Source organism: Halichoerus grypus, chromosome 1 (assembly GCF_964656455.1).
Source record: "Halichoerus grypus chromosome 1, mHalGry1.hap1.1, whole genome shotgun sequence".
NCBI lineage: Eukaryota > Metazoa > Chordata > Mammalia > Carnivora > Phocidae > Halichoerus > Halichoerus grypus.
The window spans coordinates 81,409,904-81,427,579 of NC_135712.1; the positions used below are offsets into that span (position 1 = coordinate 81,409,904).

General features: G+C 47.5%; 1 protein-coding gene across 2 annotated transcripts in view; it reads left to right on the forward strand.

Annotated features, from left to right (window-relative positions):
• ABCC5 (ATP binding cassette subfamily C member 5) overlaps positions 1-17,676 on the forward strand; it is a 171,412-nt gene that overhangs the window by 127,075 nt on the left and 26,661 nt on the right. For both annotated transcript variants that reach the window (XM_036122454.2, XM_036122455.2), the window contains 10 exons: positions 1,317-1,673; positions 4,580-4,651; positions 6,823-6,947; positions 7,069-7,141; positions 8,999-9,202; positions 10,088-10,231; positions 13,100-13,202; positions 15,902-16,086; positions 16,492-16,638; positions 16,930-17,059. In XM_036122454.2, the coding sequence (XP_035978347.1) occupies positions 1,317-1,673; positions 4,580-4,651; positions 6,823-6,947; positions 7,069-7,141; positions 8,999-9,202; positions 10,088-10,231; positions 13,100-13,202; positions 15,902-16,086; positions 16,492-16,638; positions 16,930-17,059 (1,540 nt within the window). The remainder of the gene's footprint in view (positions 1-1,316; positions 1,674-4,579; positions 4,652-6,822; positions 6,948-7,068; positions 7,142-8,998; positions 9,203-10,087; positions 10,232-13,099; positions 13,203-15,901; positions 16,087-16,491; positions 16,639-16,929; positions 17,060-17,676) is intronic.

Genomic DNA, 17,676 nt, shown 5'->3' on the forward strand with positions numbered 1-17,676 from the left:
AGAAATGATGGGAATCCTGTCAGCGTGTGGTTTTACTCTGTGAACGTGGTCAAAATATTTGGCATATTACTCTTAGCTCAGTCAATCCAGAAGGCTCTGAACAAATGAAACCAACAGCTGTTTTTGGAAAATTAAACCTAAGGTTGATGAAGAGTAATGGTTATCGAGGGTATTTAGAACCAGGACACTTCTGGGAAGATTGGAGTTTAGGAACTGATAGGAGATGTGGCAATCAAAGCTTGGAGTTTAGGATCTAGGTACAAGGACTTGCTCTAGGGGTGGGAGATTATATGTTACATTTACTAACACCTGCAAACTTTAAAACAGTTGGGGGTTCTCAGTAAATAAGCAGAGTCCTGACTCTGAAAGGCACCTTTTATCTTAAGTCTTTCTAATGTTTAAAAAAAATTTTTTTTTTTTTTTATCATACTGGGAATCCAGCTGGGATTCTGTGGAGATCTGCAGTTTAAGAGAGCTGTCAGAAGTGGGTTCAAGATCATGGGCACTTACAATAAGGTTTATTATGGTCAGTGTTTCAAATCTCATTTCAGAAATACTTAGCTTTTCAATCATTCCACTTTTCTTCCCTAACATAACTCAGAGGGACTGTGGGAATGAGTGGGAGGAAAGTCTTGTTGTCTTCCCAAGGGTATTTCTGAGAGAGATTCCCTTCACTTCTTCCCAAGTCCGTTCCTTTGGTTGTTTGAATCCTCACAAGTTTCAAGGCAGAACTTTGAAGACATGAGAGCTTGGCAAGAAGAGGCACTCTGCCGATGATAAACCCAAGCAAGCTAGGCATGGTCACCATCTCGGCTCGCCTCTCCCCACACACATGTGCCATGTGGTTGCTGAGGGGAGCGCACAGGCTTTGAGGCTCCGCAGGAGTGTTCTGGAAGGGAAACACAGTGATGGGGATCCATCTAGGAGAGCAGCATGCCCTTTGGTTTTTCTGCTTGCATTTTACTGCTTGCTCTTCAGCAAGTCATGGGTGAGAACGAGGGGCTGCATACGGGTTAGTTAAATGCACTTTGGCCATACTAGATTGGCAGAAAGGAAAAGGTAGGTTAGGATGTGATGGGCAGTGTAGAGCGTTGGGCCGTTGAGAAGGCCCCTGTCCCTCCTGAGGGTGTCCCCACACCCCCGTGACCTCTCGCTGGGCCTGAGGCTGGGCTACACTAATGAGCTACCTTTTGCCCTTCAGCTTCCTTCCACTGTATAGCCTGATGTGTTTTGCTGCGTGAGTGTGCGCCCTAGGCTTGTCCCCCTGGTCTTGGTCCAGTGTCTCATCTTTGCACCTCTCTCACAACTCCTATCAGAGTTTGTTTCTGATGGAAGAGGTTCACATGATAAAGAAAAAACCAGCCAGCCCTCACATCAAGATAGAGGTGAAAAATGCCACCTTGGCATGGGACTCCTCCCACTCCAGTATCCAGAACTCACCCAAGCTGACCCCCAAAACGAAAAAAGACAAGAGGGCTGCCAGGGGCAAGAAAGAGAAGGTGAGACCGCTGCAGCGCGCTGAGCAGCAGGCCGTCCTGGCCGAGCAGAAGGGCCACCTCCTCCTGGACAGTGACGAGCGGCCCAGTCCCGAGGAGGACGAGGGCAAGCACATCCACCTGGGGAGCCTCCGCCTGCAGAGGACACTGTACAGCATCGACTTGGAAGTCGAGGAGGTAAGCCCGGTGCCTCCCCACTCCCCACCTGCACCCCGTCTGTCCGCAGGTGTCTGCGGGCATCTCCTCCGGCACGAGCGGGCAGCTGCCTTCCTTACACCAGAGTACCTGGTGGCTGGGACTGGTTGGAACTAACGAGCGGATCCGGCCACTCCAGCTCCACAAAGGAGTCTTCAGGCATCTAACAGTAGACCTTAATACCAGCTGATCTCATGAGATGCTCATTTGACAAGCAAGGAAATGAAGAGTTCAGGTGGATTTTCCAAGACTTTGCCCTGAATAGATTCTAATTGTTACAGTTGTATGTGAGCTGTAATAATTATTTCTGGTTATCATAACTCTGGGCGAGCTTCTCGTTACCAGTAGGCTGTGCAGAGCACAGACCCCGGTCCATATAAGAGCCCTCAGGGCTGCTCTTATTGACAAATCTCTTGTAATTATTTATCTACTTATTTATCTATTTTTATTGCAGAATAGCCAGTGTTCTATTAGTTTCAGGTGTACAACATACTGATTCTGTAATTGTTGATTTTTCATATAAACGAAGGATCGTTATGATGTGTGATGTTACAGCCTGGATAGCACAGGACTAGAATCTCTCCGAGGGGCTCCCGGGCAGAGTGGCTGGAAGAGTCCAGTTCGGGGCTTTGCAGACACAGTCTGTGACCGTTCAGAGGGGCACAGATGTATATGTACATCTGTCGTCGGCTGTTTTCTGAGTGCCAGCTTTATGCCAGGCCCCGTTCGTTGTGGGGCTGGGCTGTAGCCGCTGGAAACCAAACGGACAAAAACCTCTGTGCTCCTCTAGCGTATGTTTTAGTGGGCAAAGACAGATAGTAAACGAGTAGAGCGTATGGTATGTCAGATGGTGATAAGGGCCCTGAGGACGAGAGGGAGTGGTGGGGCCGGAGCAGGTGTGGTTGCAATTTAAATAGGCTGCCTGAGGGAAGGCCTCATTTAAAAAGTGGTATCTGAGCAAAGGCCGGAAGGAGGCGAGGGCGTGAGCCATATGGGTATCTGGAGGAAGAACATTCCAGGCAGAAGGAACAGAAGCGCAGAGGCCCCGAGTGCGCAGTGTACGTATTCCCCAGCAGAGTGAGCACGGGAGAGAAGGGCAGATGCCGGGGGCAGAGAGGCGGTTGGGGTGCCGAGCCTCCTCTGGTGACTTTGCCTTTGCTCCGAGTGGGAAGAGAAGCCTCGGGAGGGTTTGGAGAAGAATGATATGATCTGACTTCTGTATGAAGAGAAACATCCTAGCTTCTGGATTCAGAAGAGTATGGAGGCAAACAAGGAAGGAGAGCAGTTAACCCCGGAGAAGCGTATCTTGGACCGAGGAGGGTGATGAGCCATGTTTGTCAGCATAACTGGAGCTAGGGGGTAGTGGGTTTTCACACAGTGTACATCAGTATCAGCAGCTGACTAAGGCACATTACGTGGATCCAGAGCCAAACTGAAGAGAGAAAAGCTCCCCGCTCTTGAAAGCTGCCACCAAGAGCAGATGGTCCTTCGTGACCACACCTGAAACCACTAGTGTAGTTCATCACTGGCTGCCACGCACGTCCGTTTTTGACTTCCGTTAACTCTTCACCACAGGCTTCTTATTTAATAGTGATTTTCTTGATTATTGAGGCAGCTCCATTACATTTCTCATCAGCCCTATTAGAGGATTATTCCTCATTCAGCTGAAATGTACTCTTCTGCTTTCTGTCTTTTGATCCTCATCCTACCCTTTAGAGCCCACATTCACATGACACACCTTTAGCTATTTGGAGAGGGGTACCTTAATTCTTCCAGTGCACCCCTCTCCCCTTCAGGGCGGGGAAGGGAAGTTAATGTTTGCCTGAGATCCTCTGTGCCCGGGGCATTCCACTGTTGGTATCTGTTAGTCACCATGGAGTCATGAGAACAGAGTTTTCTCTATGTAAACCTAACTGACCTGCGCAGAGATCGAACCTTTGCCTTGGTCTCCTCATTACCATCAGGCTGTAATCTTTCAAACTCTGGAACCATGTCAGAAACTTTATCCAACATACTTTGTCTATGACACTGTACTTGGTTCTACAAAGATCACTCCTTCCCTCAAGTTGCTCAAAGCGCAGTGAGAGATGGACAGTGGAAGTAACCAGACCACGAGCACACAGTTGGCAGGTGCTAGTGGAGCTGAGGTTCCATTCACGACCTGGCTGCCTCCAGAATCCATGCTCTTCTGCACACCAACTCTCCCTTTACTGCGGGATTTGAGCCAATGCAGGGTTGCTAAACAGTGGCCCTTTTGAAATCACCTGCCCGTCCTTGAAAACTTGGAACACCACCTGTTGAGAGCTCATTATTTTGCCTGGAGATATTCAGTTAATCACAGGCTTTCCTCCTCCCCACCCCCACCCCCACCCCCCCTTTTAAGTGGGATTGATGATATCAATAGTCTTCAGATTCTTGGAAATGTTTTGTAGAAAAATGGAAACAGTGCACATAGTTTTTATTGAAAATAATTTATAGACCCTAGAGGAAAACATCATATAAAATGAAATGAAAACCAACAAAATAATTTTGTTTCATTTCCAAAAACAACAAAAATAAATAATCACAAAACATGGGTTGCCAAAAAAGTAAGAAAGAGGCTGGGCTTTTCTAAAAGTAATGTGGGATACCTTCATGTGTGTGGCTTATTTACATTTTCTAAAAGGCTTACACATCCGTTACCTCCCACATACGCCCGCAGAAGCCCTCTGAAGTAGGTGGCTGACAGGGAGCAAACAGGGAAGTGAACTTGCAGGGTCACCAGGATGATCGTCCTCCTATTACTGATGGGCTGTCATTGTGTTTTTCCTCGAAGAAGTCAGCAGCCCCTAGAGACGAGTGGTCCATGGCCCTTTAATGACCTTCCTTTCTCTGTGTGCTTTGTCCAGGGTAAACTGGTTGGAATCTGCGGCAGTGTGGGAAGTGGAAAAACCTCTCTCATTTCAGCCATTTTAGGCCAGGTAATACTTTGTTTTGTCTTTGGCCTTTTCTGCCTCTTTCCCTGGAATCTGCCTCACAAGAGTCTTGGGAAGAATGAACTAACTTCCGGAAGAGAGTCAGGAAAGGTAGAAACAAAATGAACCCTTGGTCTGTGTTCTGCCCCCTGCCCCTGCCCCCACATTCCCACCCCTTATCAGTGTTGTATCTGGGAGTGGGCTCAGTGGATGCCCGAGGAGTGACTGATTGATACCTAGCTGGAGCCATCCATTTCTCCTGCCTTCTTTTACTCAGCACGTATTTATTGAGTGCCACATGTATGCCAGAGAGTGTGTTGGGAAATGTCAGCGATAAGACGTGAACAAACTGCAGACTGCCAACAGAGTGAAGAAGCTGGGCCGGCCAGCATTACCAGCCTCCCTGTCAGAGAGATCTCTGTCAGGATTTGATCTAGAAGCAAAGCCCCGCTCTGATTACAACCTAATCATTGAAAGAATTATGCCCTTGGGAGCTGATGGCCTAGCTGGGGAGTTACGCCTTCGAGACACACAAACATAGCACAAGGCAGAGGGTGAATGGTTCACAGAAGGCCCAGCAGTGGGCTGTCAGCGTTCACGTGGGGGCAGGGTCAAGGATCATCCAGCTAAGGCAAATTGTCTTTTCCTGTGTTTTAAAACCGAATAATAGGGAAAATCAACAAGGTACTTCCACCTGCTTTTAATCTTGAATCAAACTAGCTTGACTTCGATGGTTGAGATGAGGATAAACTGAAGCTCATTCTTACCTACCTGTGGAGAAGGTCCAATGAGTCATTTCTCCATACTGAGGAAATTAAACACATGCAAGAAGGAGTTGGGGAAGGGTGTTTTGTAGTGTCCCGGTTATGGAATATTTTGTCTTATTCAGTGTCACTGTCACAGTTGGTAGAGTGGTACTCTCCTAAGGAGCAGTGGGACCCGTCGTGGTCTGAGGAAGGTTGCATCCAAATCATCTGGAGCTGCAGCGCCCCCACCCCACTGCTTTGTGGGACTCCTCATTGGTTGGGCTCAGCCCTTGATCTTTGTAAACAGCCAAAACCTCCTAGGGGTTCTGATCATTTTGGGGTCAGATTTAAGGGTCAATGATGAGAAACACAGGGGAGATGAAGGGGGAGGTGGTATTGAGTGGGGGATGGTTAGGGTAAAAACGGAGTGGGGCTTTGCTTCTAGGTCACATCCTGACAGCAATCTCTGTGCCCAGGAGGCTGGTAATGCTGGCCAGCCCGGCTTCTTGGGAGTTGTGTTGGCAGCCTGCAGTGTGCGTGTTTGTCCCGTAGCAGCCAGAAGAGTTGAGTTTCCGCAGTAGACCCTCCGTGGGTTTCTGAACACTGAGTGCAGAGCAGGGGGCTTTCCAGTTTTGGGGCGGTTGGTACCGCTGTAATGGTGTGTGCCGGGTGCACCCGTGTACGTCCACTGTGTGTTAACGGTGTTTGAGAGGACAAGCTTGGATGTGCAGGATGGGTGACAAAACTTTGTTTCAAGCTATAACATCCCTAACCCAAGACAGATGTCTACTGTCAGTCCCAAAAGGAACCCCGAAAGAGGACAAAATGGATAAATCATATCAATCACTGTGGCTGAAAACACAATTTGAAGCACGTGGCTCATCACGCAGTCTCTTCAATGTTGAACAAGAGGGTCCATCCTCATTAAATGGATACTCTGTAATACTAGTTGATGTCTAACGATTTTTTTTCCCCCTTTGGTCCTCATTTTACAGAAGCAGCTGCTTTAGCCAACAGCCTGGATTAATTAATTCTATAGATGAATTGAGGCAGGAACTAGCTCTAAATCCTTGCAGCATCCTCCCCAGGGGACTTCTGAAAGAGCCTTCTGCTCTAGTCCTTCCTTTAGTTAAAAGAGTTTGCAATTAGGAAGAAAGGATCTAGAGTAGCTTATGGGCTGCTGAATGAAGTGTTTGTTCACTCAAGTCCTAGATTACGCGGGGTTCCCATCACACATAAGCAAAGAGAACTTTTATTTTCTTTGCTGCTGTAGCTCTCTATGGAACGAAGGCGAGGTCTGGATTCGGGTCCAAAAAGCATCCGAGGAAATTGCCCAAACTTTGAACTCCATTGCGGAATTGTGGGGGGTTCTGTTGGCTTAGGGTGGTGGTTTTGCTTCATGATGCCATTGGATGGTGTCTGTCTCCCTAGATGACACTTCTAGAGGGCAGCATTGCAGTCAGTGGAAACTTCGCTTATGTGGCCCAGCAGGCCTGGATCCTCAATGCCACTCTGAGAGACAACATCCTCTTTGGGAAGGAATTTGATGAAGAAAGGCAAGGAATGTTTGGTTTCTGTCATGCTTTCCGTCTTGGCCGTGTGAGACGCAAGGCAGCCCACGTCAACAGGCTCTGCTCCAACCATGTCCCTGATGCTAAGTGTCTTTATGTCCTTCAGATACAACTCTGTGCTGAACAGCTGCTGCCTGAGGCCTGACCTGGCCATTCTTCCCAACAGTGACCTGACTGAGGTACCGACCTTCTGCCCCTAATGGGGCAGTGCGTTGAGCAGAGAGGATTCTGGAAGATGGGTGGCAGGGCGGTGCCAGAGCCACCTCCTAGTAATGTATCTTAAATGTGGGAGCACCTACATAGGGAGTTTTGCTTTCATTGGGACTTTACGTTCGGAAAGCATTTGTTCCTTAGGGCAGGGTTATCAACACTACTTGTTTTCAGCATATAAATATTTCATGTCATGTGGATTTTTTTTTTTTTTTTTGGTGAGAGTGCATGAGCGTGTGCACACGGCGGGGGTAGGGGATGGAGGGAAAGGGAGAGAGAGCATTTTAAGCAGGCTCCACGCTCAGTGAAGAGTCCGACTCCGGGCTTGATCTCACCACCCTGAGGTCATGACCTGAGCGGAAATCAAGAGTCAGACACTTAACCGACTGAGCCACCTTGGCGCCCTGTATGTCATGTGGGTTTTAAACAAAATCCCATTGTTGGTTCAGAGTTAATGTTTTCTACGCTATTCATTTGAAAACCGTAAGTCAAGCATGTGCTTGTTGAGGTTCTTCTCTGAACTTTATTCTGCCAGCCAACCTCCTTATTCATACACAGTCTGTGGAGAGCCCTCTTCAATTAGAGAGAGAGAGGCCTTAGCACAAACCCTTCTCTCTTTGGCTCTCTGCCCTGGAGCAGTTCGCAGAGGCGTTTCTTTGGAACCGGCTTGTGTTCTTTGGTGTTGACTCTTGTTTCCCATGACCTGCCCTGAAGGTCTCTGGAGCTAGCATTTTATTCAGCTGACTTCAGTTAAATCCTTCGAACCGGATTTGGTGAATGGTTTCATTAGTTCACTGGTTCTCAAATCTTAGTCCCCAGACCCATAGTGGATCAGCAGCAACAGTATTATTGGGAACTGGTTAGCAGTGCAGATTCTTAGGCCTCACCCCACACCTACTGAATCAGAAACTCTAGGGGCAGGGCCCAACCATCCGTTTCAACAAGCCCTACAGGTAATTCTGATAGATGCTCAGATTTGAAATCTCTGAATTCAGTGTTTTTTTAAGGACAAGTTCTTTGGTTTTTTTAAATTACAGAGCCAGTTACCGTTTGACAATTGATTTATTTATGTGTTCATTTAGTAACATTTAGAAACTGCTGGGCACTAGGAATATAAAGGACTAGGATAATGATCTGTGCCCTCAAAAAGCTTACAATTGAGAGGATGGGATACCCGAACAAATAACTATAAAATAAGCTGATAAAAGCTCTCAAAACTTTAAGAAAAAAAATTAAAAAAAAAAAAGAGTCCCCTTTCTTTTGGGCAGTAGTAGAGACGAGGGTGGGGGGGAGGTTTCACAGAGGAGAGGGTGCTGGAACTGAGCAGATACAGTACAGAAAAGGCATGACAGTGGTGTGAGGGTGCATAATGGACACACAATTTAAAATGGCTTAGATGCCAGGGAGTGGAAGAGAGGTTGGTTGGTAGTGGAGACTGAGAGTTGCCGTGGAGCCAGGTGGCAAAGAGCTTGCTTTCTATGACATGTTGGCTTAGATTTTATTCTTTAGGGCTCTTGAAAGACAGTTTTCAGCAAGGGTGGGACATGGTCAACTTTGTGCTTTGGAAAGATCTTTCTGCCCACAGAGAATGGATTGGAGTGGTATGTCAAGGGGGAGTTCTGGGGGAGGCAGAGTTGTCTTCTCTGGGCTGGCTCCTGCAGTTCCAGTGTGGGCCCTGGAGGATCAGAGTGGCACTTCTTCCAGGTGGGGAATTCAGTAGAAGGAGCGGGTTTGGGTGGAGCAGAGGAGCAGTGACCGGGGGTGATCGCTGAGCTTGGTATTGGACTTGAGCTGGAGGCTTCACTGTGCTTTCTGGACTCTTGTAGATTGGTGAGCGAGGAGCGAACCTGAGTGGTGGGCAGCGCCAAAGGATCAGCCTGGCCCGGGCCTTGTATAGTGACCGGGACATCTACATCCTGGATGACCCCCTCAGTGCCTTAGATGCCCACGTGGGCAACCACATCTTCAGCAGTGCTATCCAGAAGCACCTCAAGTCCAAGACAGTTCTGTTTGTTACCCACCAGTTACAGGTATGGGGCATTCTTGCCCAGGCTGCCCATCTTGGCTTGGGAAATCAGAAACAGGGAGGTGGGCTTGGTTCAGGTCTCTCCATGGAACTCCTTAGAGCTTCCTGGAATCAATGTTTATTTTCTCAGCAAATAGCCCCCAGCCCATTGTACCAATAAAGCTCATCGTACTGATGTACCAGATGGCCATCTGAATTAGAAATCCTCAGAGCCTGTTAGTTTTTGCATATAAATCAGTAAGTAAAAGGGCTGAGAGGAGTAGGCTGCAACTGGAGCTTGCGTATGAGATCGTTTGGAAAGCATCTTGTTAATATCTATATGCAAGTGGGAACTGTTTAAGGAAAACAAGCTCTTCTCCCTCTGTCATGCCAAGACAAGCAGCCACTTTGGAGAGCAGCTCCAGGATGTTGCCATCTGCTTTGCATATGTTGTCAGGTTTAGGGGGCTCATCCCCCATTCTGCCGCAGAAAGTCTGTAACCATGTGCTTCTGGGTACAGCGAAGGGGTGTGAAGTTTAATGCAAGGCTCGTGTGGCTCCATCAACAGATCTGTGTCAAAAACTAGAGGTGATGCTCTTTAAACCGCATCACAAGGCACAGTAAACTAAAACGGGTTCTCTCACTCTTTGCACTATTGACATTTTGGGCCAGATTGCTCTTTGTTGGGGGTGGGGGGAAGGCTGTCCTGTGCAGCCCTGGCCTCTATCCACTGGATGACAGCGGTACCCGTCCCCAGTTGTAGCAACCAAAAAGGGCTCTAGAGAGTGCCAGATGTCCCCTGGGAGGCTCAGTTGCCTCCAGATGAGAACCTCTGAAGGAAGGTGTGGGTATTGAATGTATTTGCACAAATGTCAGCAACACTGTATTGTCCCTGCCCTTTTGTCTCCAGTACCTGGCCGATTGTGATGAAGTGATCTTCATGAAAGAGGGCTGTATTACAGAAAGAGGCACCCACGAGGAACTGATGAATTTAAATGGTGACTATGCTACCATCTTTAATAACCTGTTGCTGGGAGAGACACCCCCAGTTGAGGTAAGATTTGCATGGCGTTTGTGGGCATCTCCTCCTTTCTAGCAAGGGAGACTTGACTGTAGCGAGTGATGGAGCGATCCCAGCTGAACTCGGTGTCTGTGTCTTGTTGGCAGGGGCCCTACTGTCTGGTGACCACACTCCTTTGCTTTAGTTCCCATACTGGTGCCGCTCTACGAGAGCAGGATCATGGGGCTGGTGGGCCGATGTCTTCTGCCACTGAGAACACATTAATGGGGCAATGACACGGAGAAAGTTACGGGCTCAGCGCATGCTGTTGTTCAGTTGTAACTGAGCTTCCTAAACTCTGTCATTCCTGATTGAAGGATTATGAAGCTCCTTTTTAAATAAACAAGTGAAGAGGGAGTGAGGGAAGAGAAATTAAATATTGCATACATTTGACAATGATCCCTGGTGCCTTGGCTGCTAATTTGGCACTCATTAACTGACATCTGTGTCCCAATTCCTGGGTCAGACACGTCATAGATGTCATCCCATGTAGTCATTTTAACAGAGCTCTGTGGCAAAGTAGGATTATCCCCCACTTTTATAGCTGAGGGAATGGAAGATCAGAAACCGTAAGAGCTCGAGAACAAAGGTGGTTTGATGTCACCGTGCTCCTTCTGCCTCGCTACCCTGCTTCCTGTGGCAACACAGAATGGCAGTTTTCCATGGCTTTCCCCTGGGCTCCGAGTTAGGCCCAAACGGGTCTTTAGTTAGAGCTCGCCAAAGAGGTTGTTTTTCCTTCTTGCCACCCTGCTCTCATTTTGAACTCCTTACTTATTCTGTGGTCACCCTGGATTCTAGGGGTGCACTCATGCACTCAGGCTGGGCTAAAAGGTACTTCTTAGCTACCAGGTCATTTGATGTCTGCACAGGATAAAAGCAGAGTTACTGGGACCTTTTCTGGGAGCCCTGTTTCAGTCTTTGGGTGTCATCCTGTTTGATTTCACGAACAGTATAATTAACTGTTCGTGACCGATGCGTTTTAGGCCTCTAGGAATAACAGGCGTTCCAGAGTGTCACCAGGAACTTCAGTTGAGACACCTGAATCCAGATATGGATTTTATGATCTCTCCCTCTGGCTCTCAGGGTACTTTGGACTCTTCAGAAGTTTTCCTCCTCACTGTAGACGTGGAGGGGGGAAATGAGAGGGAAAGAAATTAAAATAGGAAACATCCAAGAAGCAAAAGAATATCGAGAATCGGTGTATTGCAGCAGAGAGAACATACCTTAGGAATGTCACTTAACTTTCCTGAGCTTTGGTTTCCTCATCTTAAAAATGGGGATGACACCTGCCTCTTAGAGTTGTTGCATCAATTAAATGAAATAATATGTAATCTTACTAGTAAGTGGTCAGCAAATGATAATTTTCTCTTTAGTGCATTTATTCATACACAGCAGTAAATATAAAATTAGAGCCCCATCTTGTGTTCTGTCGTGGCTTTAAATTTTATATTTTCTGGTTTTTTTCACTGTCCGTTTAAAAAGTCTAGTTGGAGAGCAAACTGGGGTCATGAGGCTGACAATGACATAGAATTAAATGTAGTAAGCTCAGGGCGCCTGGCTGGCTTAGTCAGTAGAGCATGGGACTGTTGATCTCGAGGTTGTAGGCTTGTTTTGTTTTGTTTTTTAAAGATTTATTTATTTATTTATTTATTTATTTATTTATTTATTTGAGAGAGAGAGAGAGAGAGAGAGAGCACAGAGGGAAAGGGAGAGAGAACACCAAGCAGACTCCCCACTGAGTGCAGAGCTCAACTTGGGGCTCAATCCCATGACCCTGAGATCATGACCTAAGTGGAAACCAAGAGTCAGATGCTCAATCAACTGTGCCACGCAGGCACCTCAGGGTTATAGGTTTGAGCCCCATGTTGGGCATAGAGATTACTTAAAAGTATAATCTTCTAAGAAGTAAATGTAGTAAACTAAATTAAGGGAATTTTCTATATAAAGATAATAAGAGGAACTTCAAAAGGGGAGCATAAAGTAGCCTCTGTTATCTCAGGTACAATCTGATGAATGTTTATTAAGTCACTTTGTGTCCTATTATGGGCAGTGCTTGGTGCTAGGTCTGGTATAGGTTACCACCGTGAGTCAGACATCATCTCATCCTCGAGGGACTCGCAGTCTGCTAAGCAAGACCGATGCTCTTATGCTCTTACAGGGAACTGTAACACCAGGTCACATTTGCTGCAACATGCTATCATAAAGTACTAACGGAGTGCCTGGGAGAACAGGGGAGGGGTGAGCTCTATCCTAGAGGAGTCTAAGTGGCCTCAGGGAGGATTTAAGATTTGAATCCCTCCGAATGGGGATAACTGTAACTGAGTTGGGGTGAGGGGATGGGCATTCCAAGTGAAGAACCAGTGTGGACAAAGGTCCAGAAGTGGGGAATGGCAGGGTGGTGTGAGGAATGGTGTGAAATCCAGTGTGGCTGGAGAGTAGAAGTCACAGGAATGGGAGAAGAACATACAGAGTCGGGCTAGGGCCAGAATGTGGAGGTTTTGCAAAACCAGGCTGAATGTGAGTATATCCTGTGGTAGCAGTGGGAAATGGTCAGATCTATGATTGGATTTAGTAATGTGGAGATCAGAGATGAAGGAATGGGAATGACCCCAGCCCTAATACTTTGGGCAAGTTGGAGTGGATGAGAACATTGGGGAAAGCAATGTCTATGGAATAACAGGATAGGAACCCAGATACCAAAGACTGAAGGAGTTGAGGAAGCACAAGAAAGTGGCCCTTTTAAGAGGTTTGATGTATCTCTTCTCAAGAATAGCAGCAGCTTGAAGATGATTCTCCAGTGTGCCTGTGGACATTTGTCTGAATGGCCGTATTGTAACCAGAGACACTTTTTTTTAATATTAGATTAATTCAAAAAAAGAAACCAGCGGTTCACAGAAGAAATCACAAGACAAAGGTCCTAAAACAGGATCAGTAAAGAAGGAGAAAGCAGTGAAGCCAGAGGAAGGTAATGACCTTTTTTGAGATTTTAGATTTGTCATTAAAGTTTATTGGAAAGTATGCCAAGTGGTAATTCATAATGTTTGACAGCATTGTGTGTTGTAGAATCCTCTGGCCTTATATTTCTGGAATAACAAATTCTTGTATAATATTGGGAGACTATGAGGCGACTTCTGTTTGCTTAAACAGACCAAAGCAGTAAGAATGACCTTTAATCCTCTGCTTTCGCTACATACTGTGGGTCAGGTGTCTGTAATCATAGCTGAGTCATCTTGAGTAAGGAGAAATGGAATGATGAGTAGAGGTACACCCTTCTTCCCGTGATTCACCTTTGCTTTTTTTTTTTTGAAGATTTTATTTCAGAGAGAGAGAGAACAAGCATGGGTAGGGGAGGGCAGAGGGCACCCCTCACCTCTGCTCTTTAAAAGTCAGTGCCAATCTGCCTTCGCTCAGGTCATGATCCCGGAGTCCTGGGATCAAGCTCCGCATCGGGCTCCCTGCTCAGTGGGGAGCCTGCTTCTCCCTCTGCCTCTGCCCTTCCCCCCCTGCTCATGCTCGCTCTCTTGCTCGCTGTCTCTCAAATAAATAAATAAAATCTTAAAAAACGAACAAAAGTCAGTGCCAGTCTGTGGCTGACTCAGCAGAGCATGCAACTCTTGATCTTAGAGTTGTGAGTTCTGAGCCCCACGTCGGGTATAGAGATTACTTAAAAATAAAAATCTTAAAAATAAAAGTCAGGGCCAGTCCAGGAAGAGATGTTCCAGCACGAGCAGTGTCTACATCTTCAGTAGCTCCCTTGTTAGAATGTTACCCTCCTGGCTTTTTCTGATGAGGCTACAACAGGGCCAGGCTGAAGAGTTACAGCGCAGGTTTTTCCTGCCTGACTTTCCCCGGCCAGAGTCCTGGCTCTGGTTTCTTAAATCCTTTATCTTATCAACTAAAGCAAATATTGAGAGTTAGGAAAACTATTTGTAATGCCTCCGGCATTTTCACCTTTGTGAATCTTAAGCTGCACCAGTTTACCCGAGAGACAGAACAAAGAGCGCAGCCCTGTTTTAAAGCTCTCTTTTGTTGTCACCGAGTCACCTCACGTTATGAATCCAGGACTTTGGCCCTGGGCCTGTTTTCACTTCCTTGTTCTTAAAACTGCACAGTTGTTTGGTGTTAGGAGTTGACCATCCTGACTTAGCACACCCTGCCGCTTTTCTTCCTTTCCGTAAACCAGGCATGAGACTTTGCATTGGGTGTGATCTAAGATACCTGTACACACACAAAACAAACACAGCACAGAAGGCTGAGTCATCTCTCTGCTCCTGGCACAGGCGGTATCAGAAACCCCAGAGAACCCTGAGGGAATGTTTGTTCTCATCTACAGAGCCCCTGACCTGGATACTCACAACTCTTCAAGTACTCCGGGCACGTGAGGCTTGTTCCAAGATAATTAGACGTTGCCCGTGATATAGAGGCACTAGCTTTTTGGAGGGCTGTTTCTCTGTATTAGGCATCAGCATCAGTCACCTGACCATCCCAGGGAGCCTCCAGGAGGTACCCTTGAGCCTTTCTCTCCTCCTCAGCCGATCACCATGGTCTAATGAATTTACCTCCCGAACCTCCAACCCCATTGCCACGACCCTGGTTCTAGCCCCATCATCGTGCACCTAGAGTGTTACAGCTGCTTCCTTTTAAATCTGTCCCCCATGCAGACAGCTGAGAGGTCTAGTTAAAAATGGGGAACCAGGGGCACCTGGGTGGCTCAGTCAGTTAACCGTCTGCCTTCAGCTCAGGTCATGATCTCAGGGTCCTGGGATGGAGCCCCGCGTCGGGCTCCCTGCTCAGCAGGGAGTCTCCTTCTCCCTCTGCCTCTCCCCCTGCATGTGCTCTCTCTCTGCCTCTCTCAAATAAATAAATAAAATCTTTAAAAAAAAATGGGTGACCAACCAACTCACTTTCCCTCAGGAAGTCTTTCAGTGGCCTCCCATTTCAAAGCAGTGTTTTCTCATCTTGGTCCTGATAGGGCACACATAAAAAATGCCATCATTTGTACGGGACACTGGGATGCATGGACGAGGCTGCTCGCTGCCAGAGGCGGCTGATCTGGCCATCCACAGAGCCATAGCCTGGGAGTCAAGTCTCCACGCATGTGTAGCCCAATTTCTTAAGCTTCCGTAATCGACCTTATCTCCTGCCGCTCATTAGGTGCACTTAATGGTCCATCCTTGCTGAATTGGCTGGCTGTTTTCCCACCTCTGTGCCGGTGCCCACCTTTTCCCCACCTGGTGTACCTTTTGAGACCATACAGAAAGCAGAAAGTCTTCCCTGAAACCGCTCCCCCAAGGAGGTTAGGTACACCTGGATGTTCCCGTGCTGCCCTGCATATATCTCTAGCATTGCATTTAGCATATTTTATTATAATTCTGTGTTCATTTTGTCTGTCCTACCAGGCTGTGGAAAGACCCTCTGCCAGATCTCAAGGGCAGGGACGTGGGCTTAATTGCTCCAGGGCCTTATCGTGGGCCCGGTTCATAGTGGTGCTTAGTAAATGTTCAATGGAAGAATATTCTAGCCAGGATAAAAGAATTCTAATCTAGAGCCATGTGAAACTATAGGTTTTCTTTGAGTCTGCTCTCCTATAAGTGACTTAGTTTTGGAAAAGTAGCTTTTTCCTGCTGAGTTCATGTGTTTTTGTTTTGTTTTTTTCTTACCTAGGGCAGCTGGTGCAACTGGAAGAAAAGGGGCAGGGTTCAGTGCCCTGGTCAGTATACGGTGTCTACATCCAGGCCGCGGGGGGCCCCTTGGCTTTCCTGGTCATTATATCCCTTTTCATGCTGAATGTGGGCAGCACGGCCTTCAGCAATTGGTGGTTGAGTTACTGGATCAAGCAAGGAAGTGGGGTAAGTTTCCTCATTAATGGGAAAATTGTATTGTCTCAGAATGTCGCTGTTTCTTTGTATTCTCTGGCTGTCCTTGGGGAAACTGCTCTAGTTTTCGATGGAAAGAACTAGTGAACAAGGATTACCCAGGGTGCAAAAGATGAGCCCCTAACGTGGCCTCACAGGATAGTTGCTCCCTGACCAGCTATGTAGCAGCAGGACCCCTGGAGGCGGTCTGCCCTCCTCCACTAGAAAAGAGAGAAGGGGGCAGGGTGGGGGGGGGGGGGGCAAAGCCTGCCTTGTGTTTGCCGCAACCAGGCCCCACAGTCATTATCCTGCCCCTTCCTTTGAGCTGAGAATGGCCCCGAGTAGGAGTTCCTGGCTGTCCTTAGGAGTCTTACCTCACAGAGCCTTGCCTCCAAACAGAACGCCACAGTGACGCAAGGGAACAAGACCTCTCTGAGCAGCAGCATGAAGGACAATCCTCTCATGCAGTACTATGCCAGCATCTACGCCCTCTCCATGGCAGTCATGCTGATCCTGAAAGCCATTCGAGGAGTTGTCTTTGTCAAGGTATGCAGCGGGTGGCTTCTGCGTCTCCTCTCCCTAGTGACTGTGTGGTCAGCCTCTCTCGGGTTCATTCTGAGCAGGGGAGCTCCTCGGAAGCAGGATTTAGCTGAAGTGACCTGTATCCCATTAGCCTCAGCCTTTTCCGAGTACCCCCCTCTTTCTTCCGTGACCATTTGCCCTTCTCCAGCTTTGCGAGTGGATGTCCTCTGGAGCTGGGACCTGGGTAAACAGGAACTGAGTCTGCCTGAGTCCTTGGGTCTCTGGGCCCTGATCACTTTGTCCTCTGCTCCTTAGGGCACACTGCGAGCCTCCTCCCGGCTCCATGACGAACTTTTCCGAAGGATCCTCCGAAGCCCTATGAAGTTCTTTGACACCACCCCCACAGGGAGGATTCTCAACAGGTTTTCCAAAGACATGGATGAAGGTATTTCTCACTGCTTCTTTTATGCTCTGGAGCATAAGCTGCAGCTCCTCGTGCTCTGCAGCCTTCTAAATAACCCGCCAGGCGTGCTCATCTTTCCATCCGTATGTCCTGAGAGTGCAGCGGCTGCTGGGGTCCACACCAGGAACAGTTTAGTTTTGGACTTTTCTCCAGGTTGCAACTTGTACTTAGGCTAAGGACCCATCTGGTTTTTTCACCTGTCATCTAAGTTCTCACCTGAGCTCATTTAACCTGAAAACAAGTTCAGAGGATCGAGTTGGCCTAAATACTTTGGACGGGAGCGTCTGAGATTCCAGAACATGTTTACTTTGAGGGTAGTGCATTGGTTCCTGGACATTTAAACCTCTGGCAGGTTTTCTGGATGCTGTGTGGGCTGTGCGAGCACCAGAACCTAACTCCTTCTCATCGTTCAGTATGATAGTAATGGCACCTGACGTTTATTGAGGGCTTCCTGTGTAACCAGCAGTGTGCTAGATACGTTATCCTCATCCTCACAGGAGCCCTATGGGATGGGTATTGATTCACCCACTGAATGCATGGGAAAGCTGATGTCTAGAAAGGTTAAATAACTTGCCCAAGATTACATAGCTATTAGATAA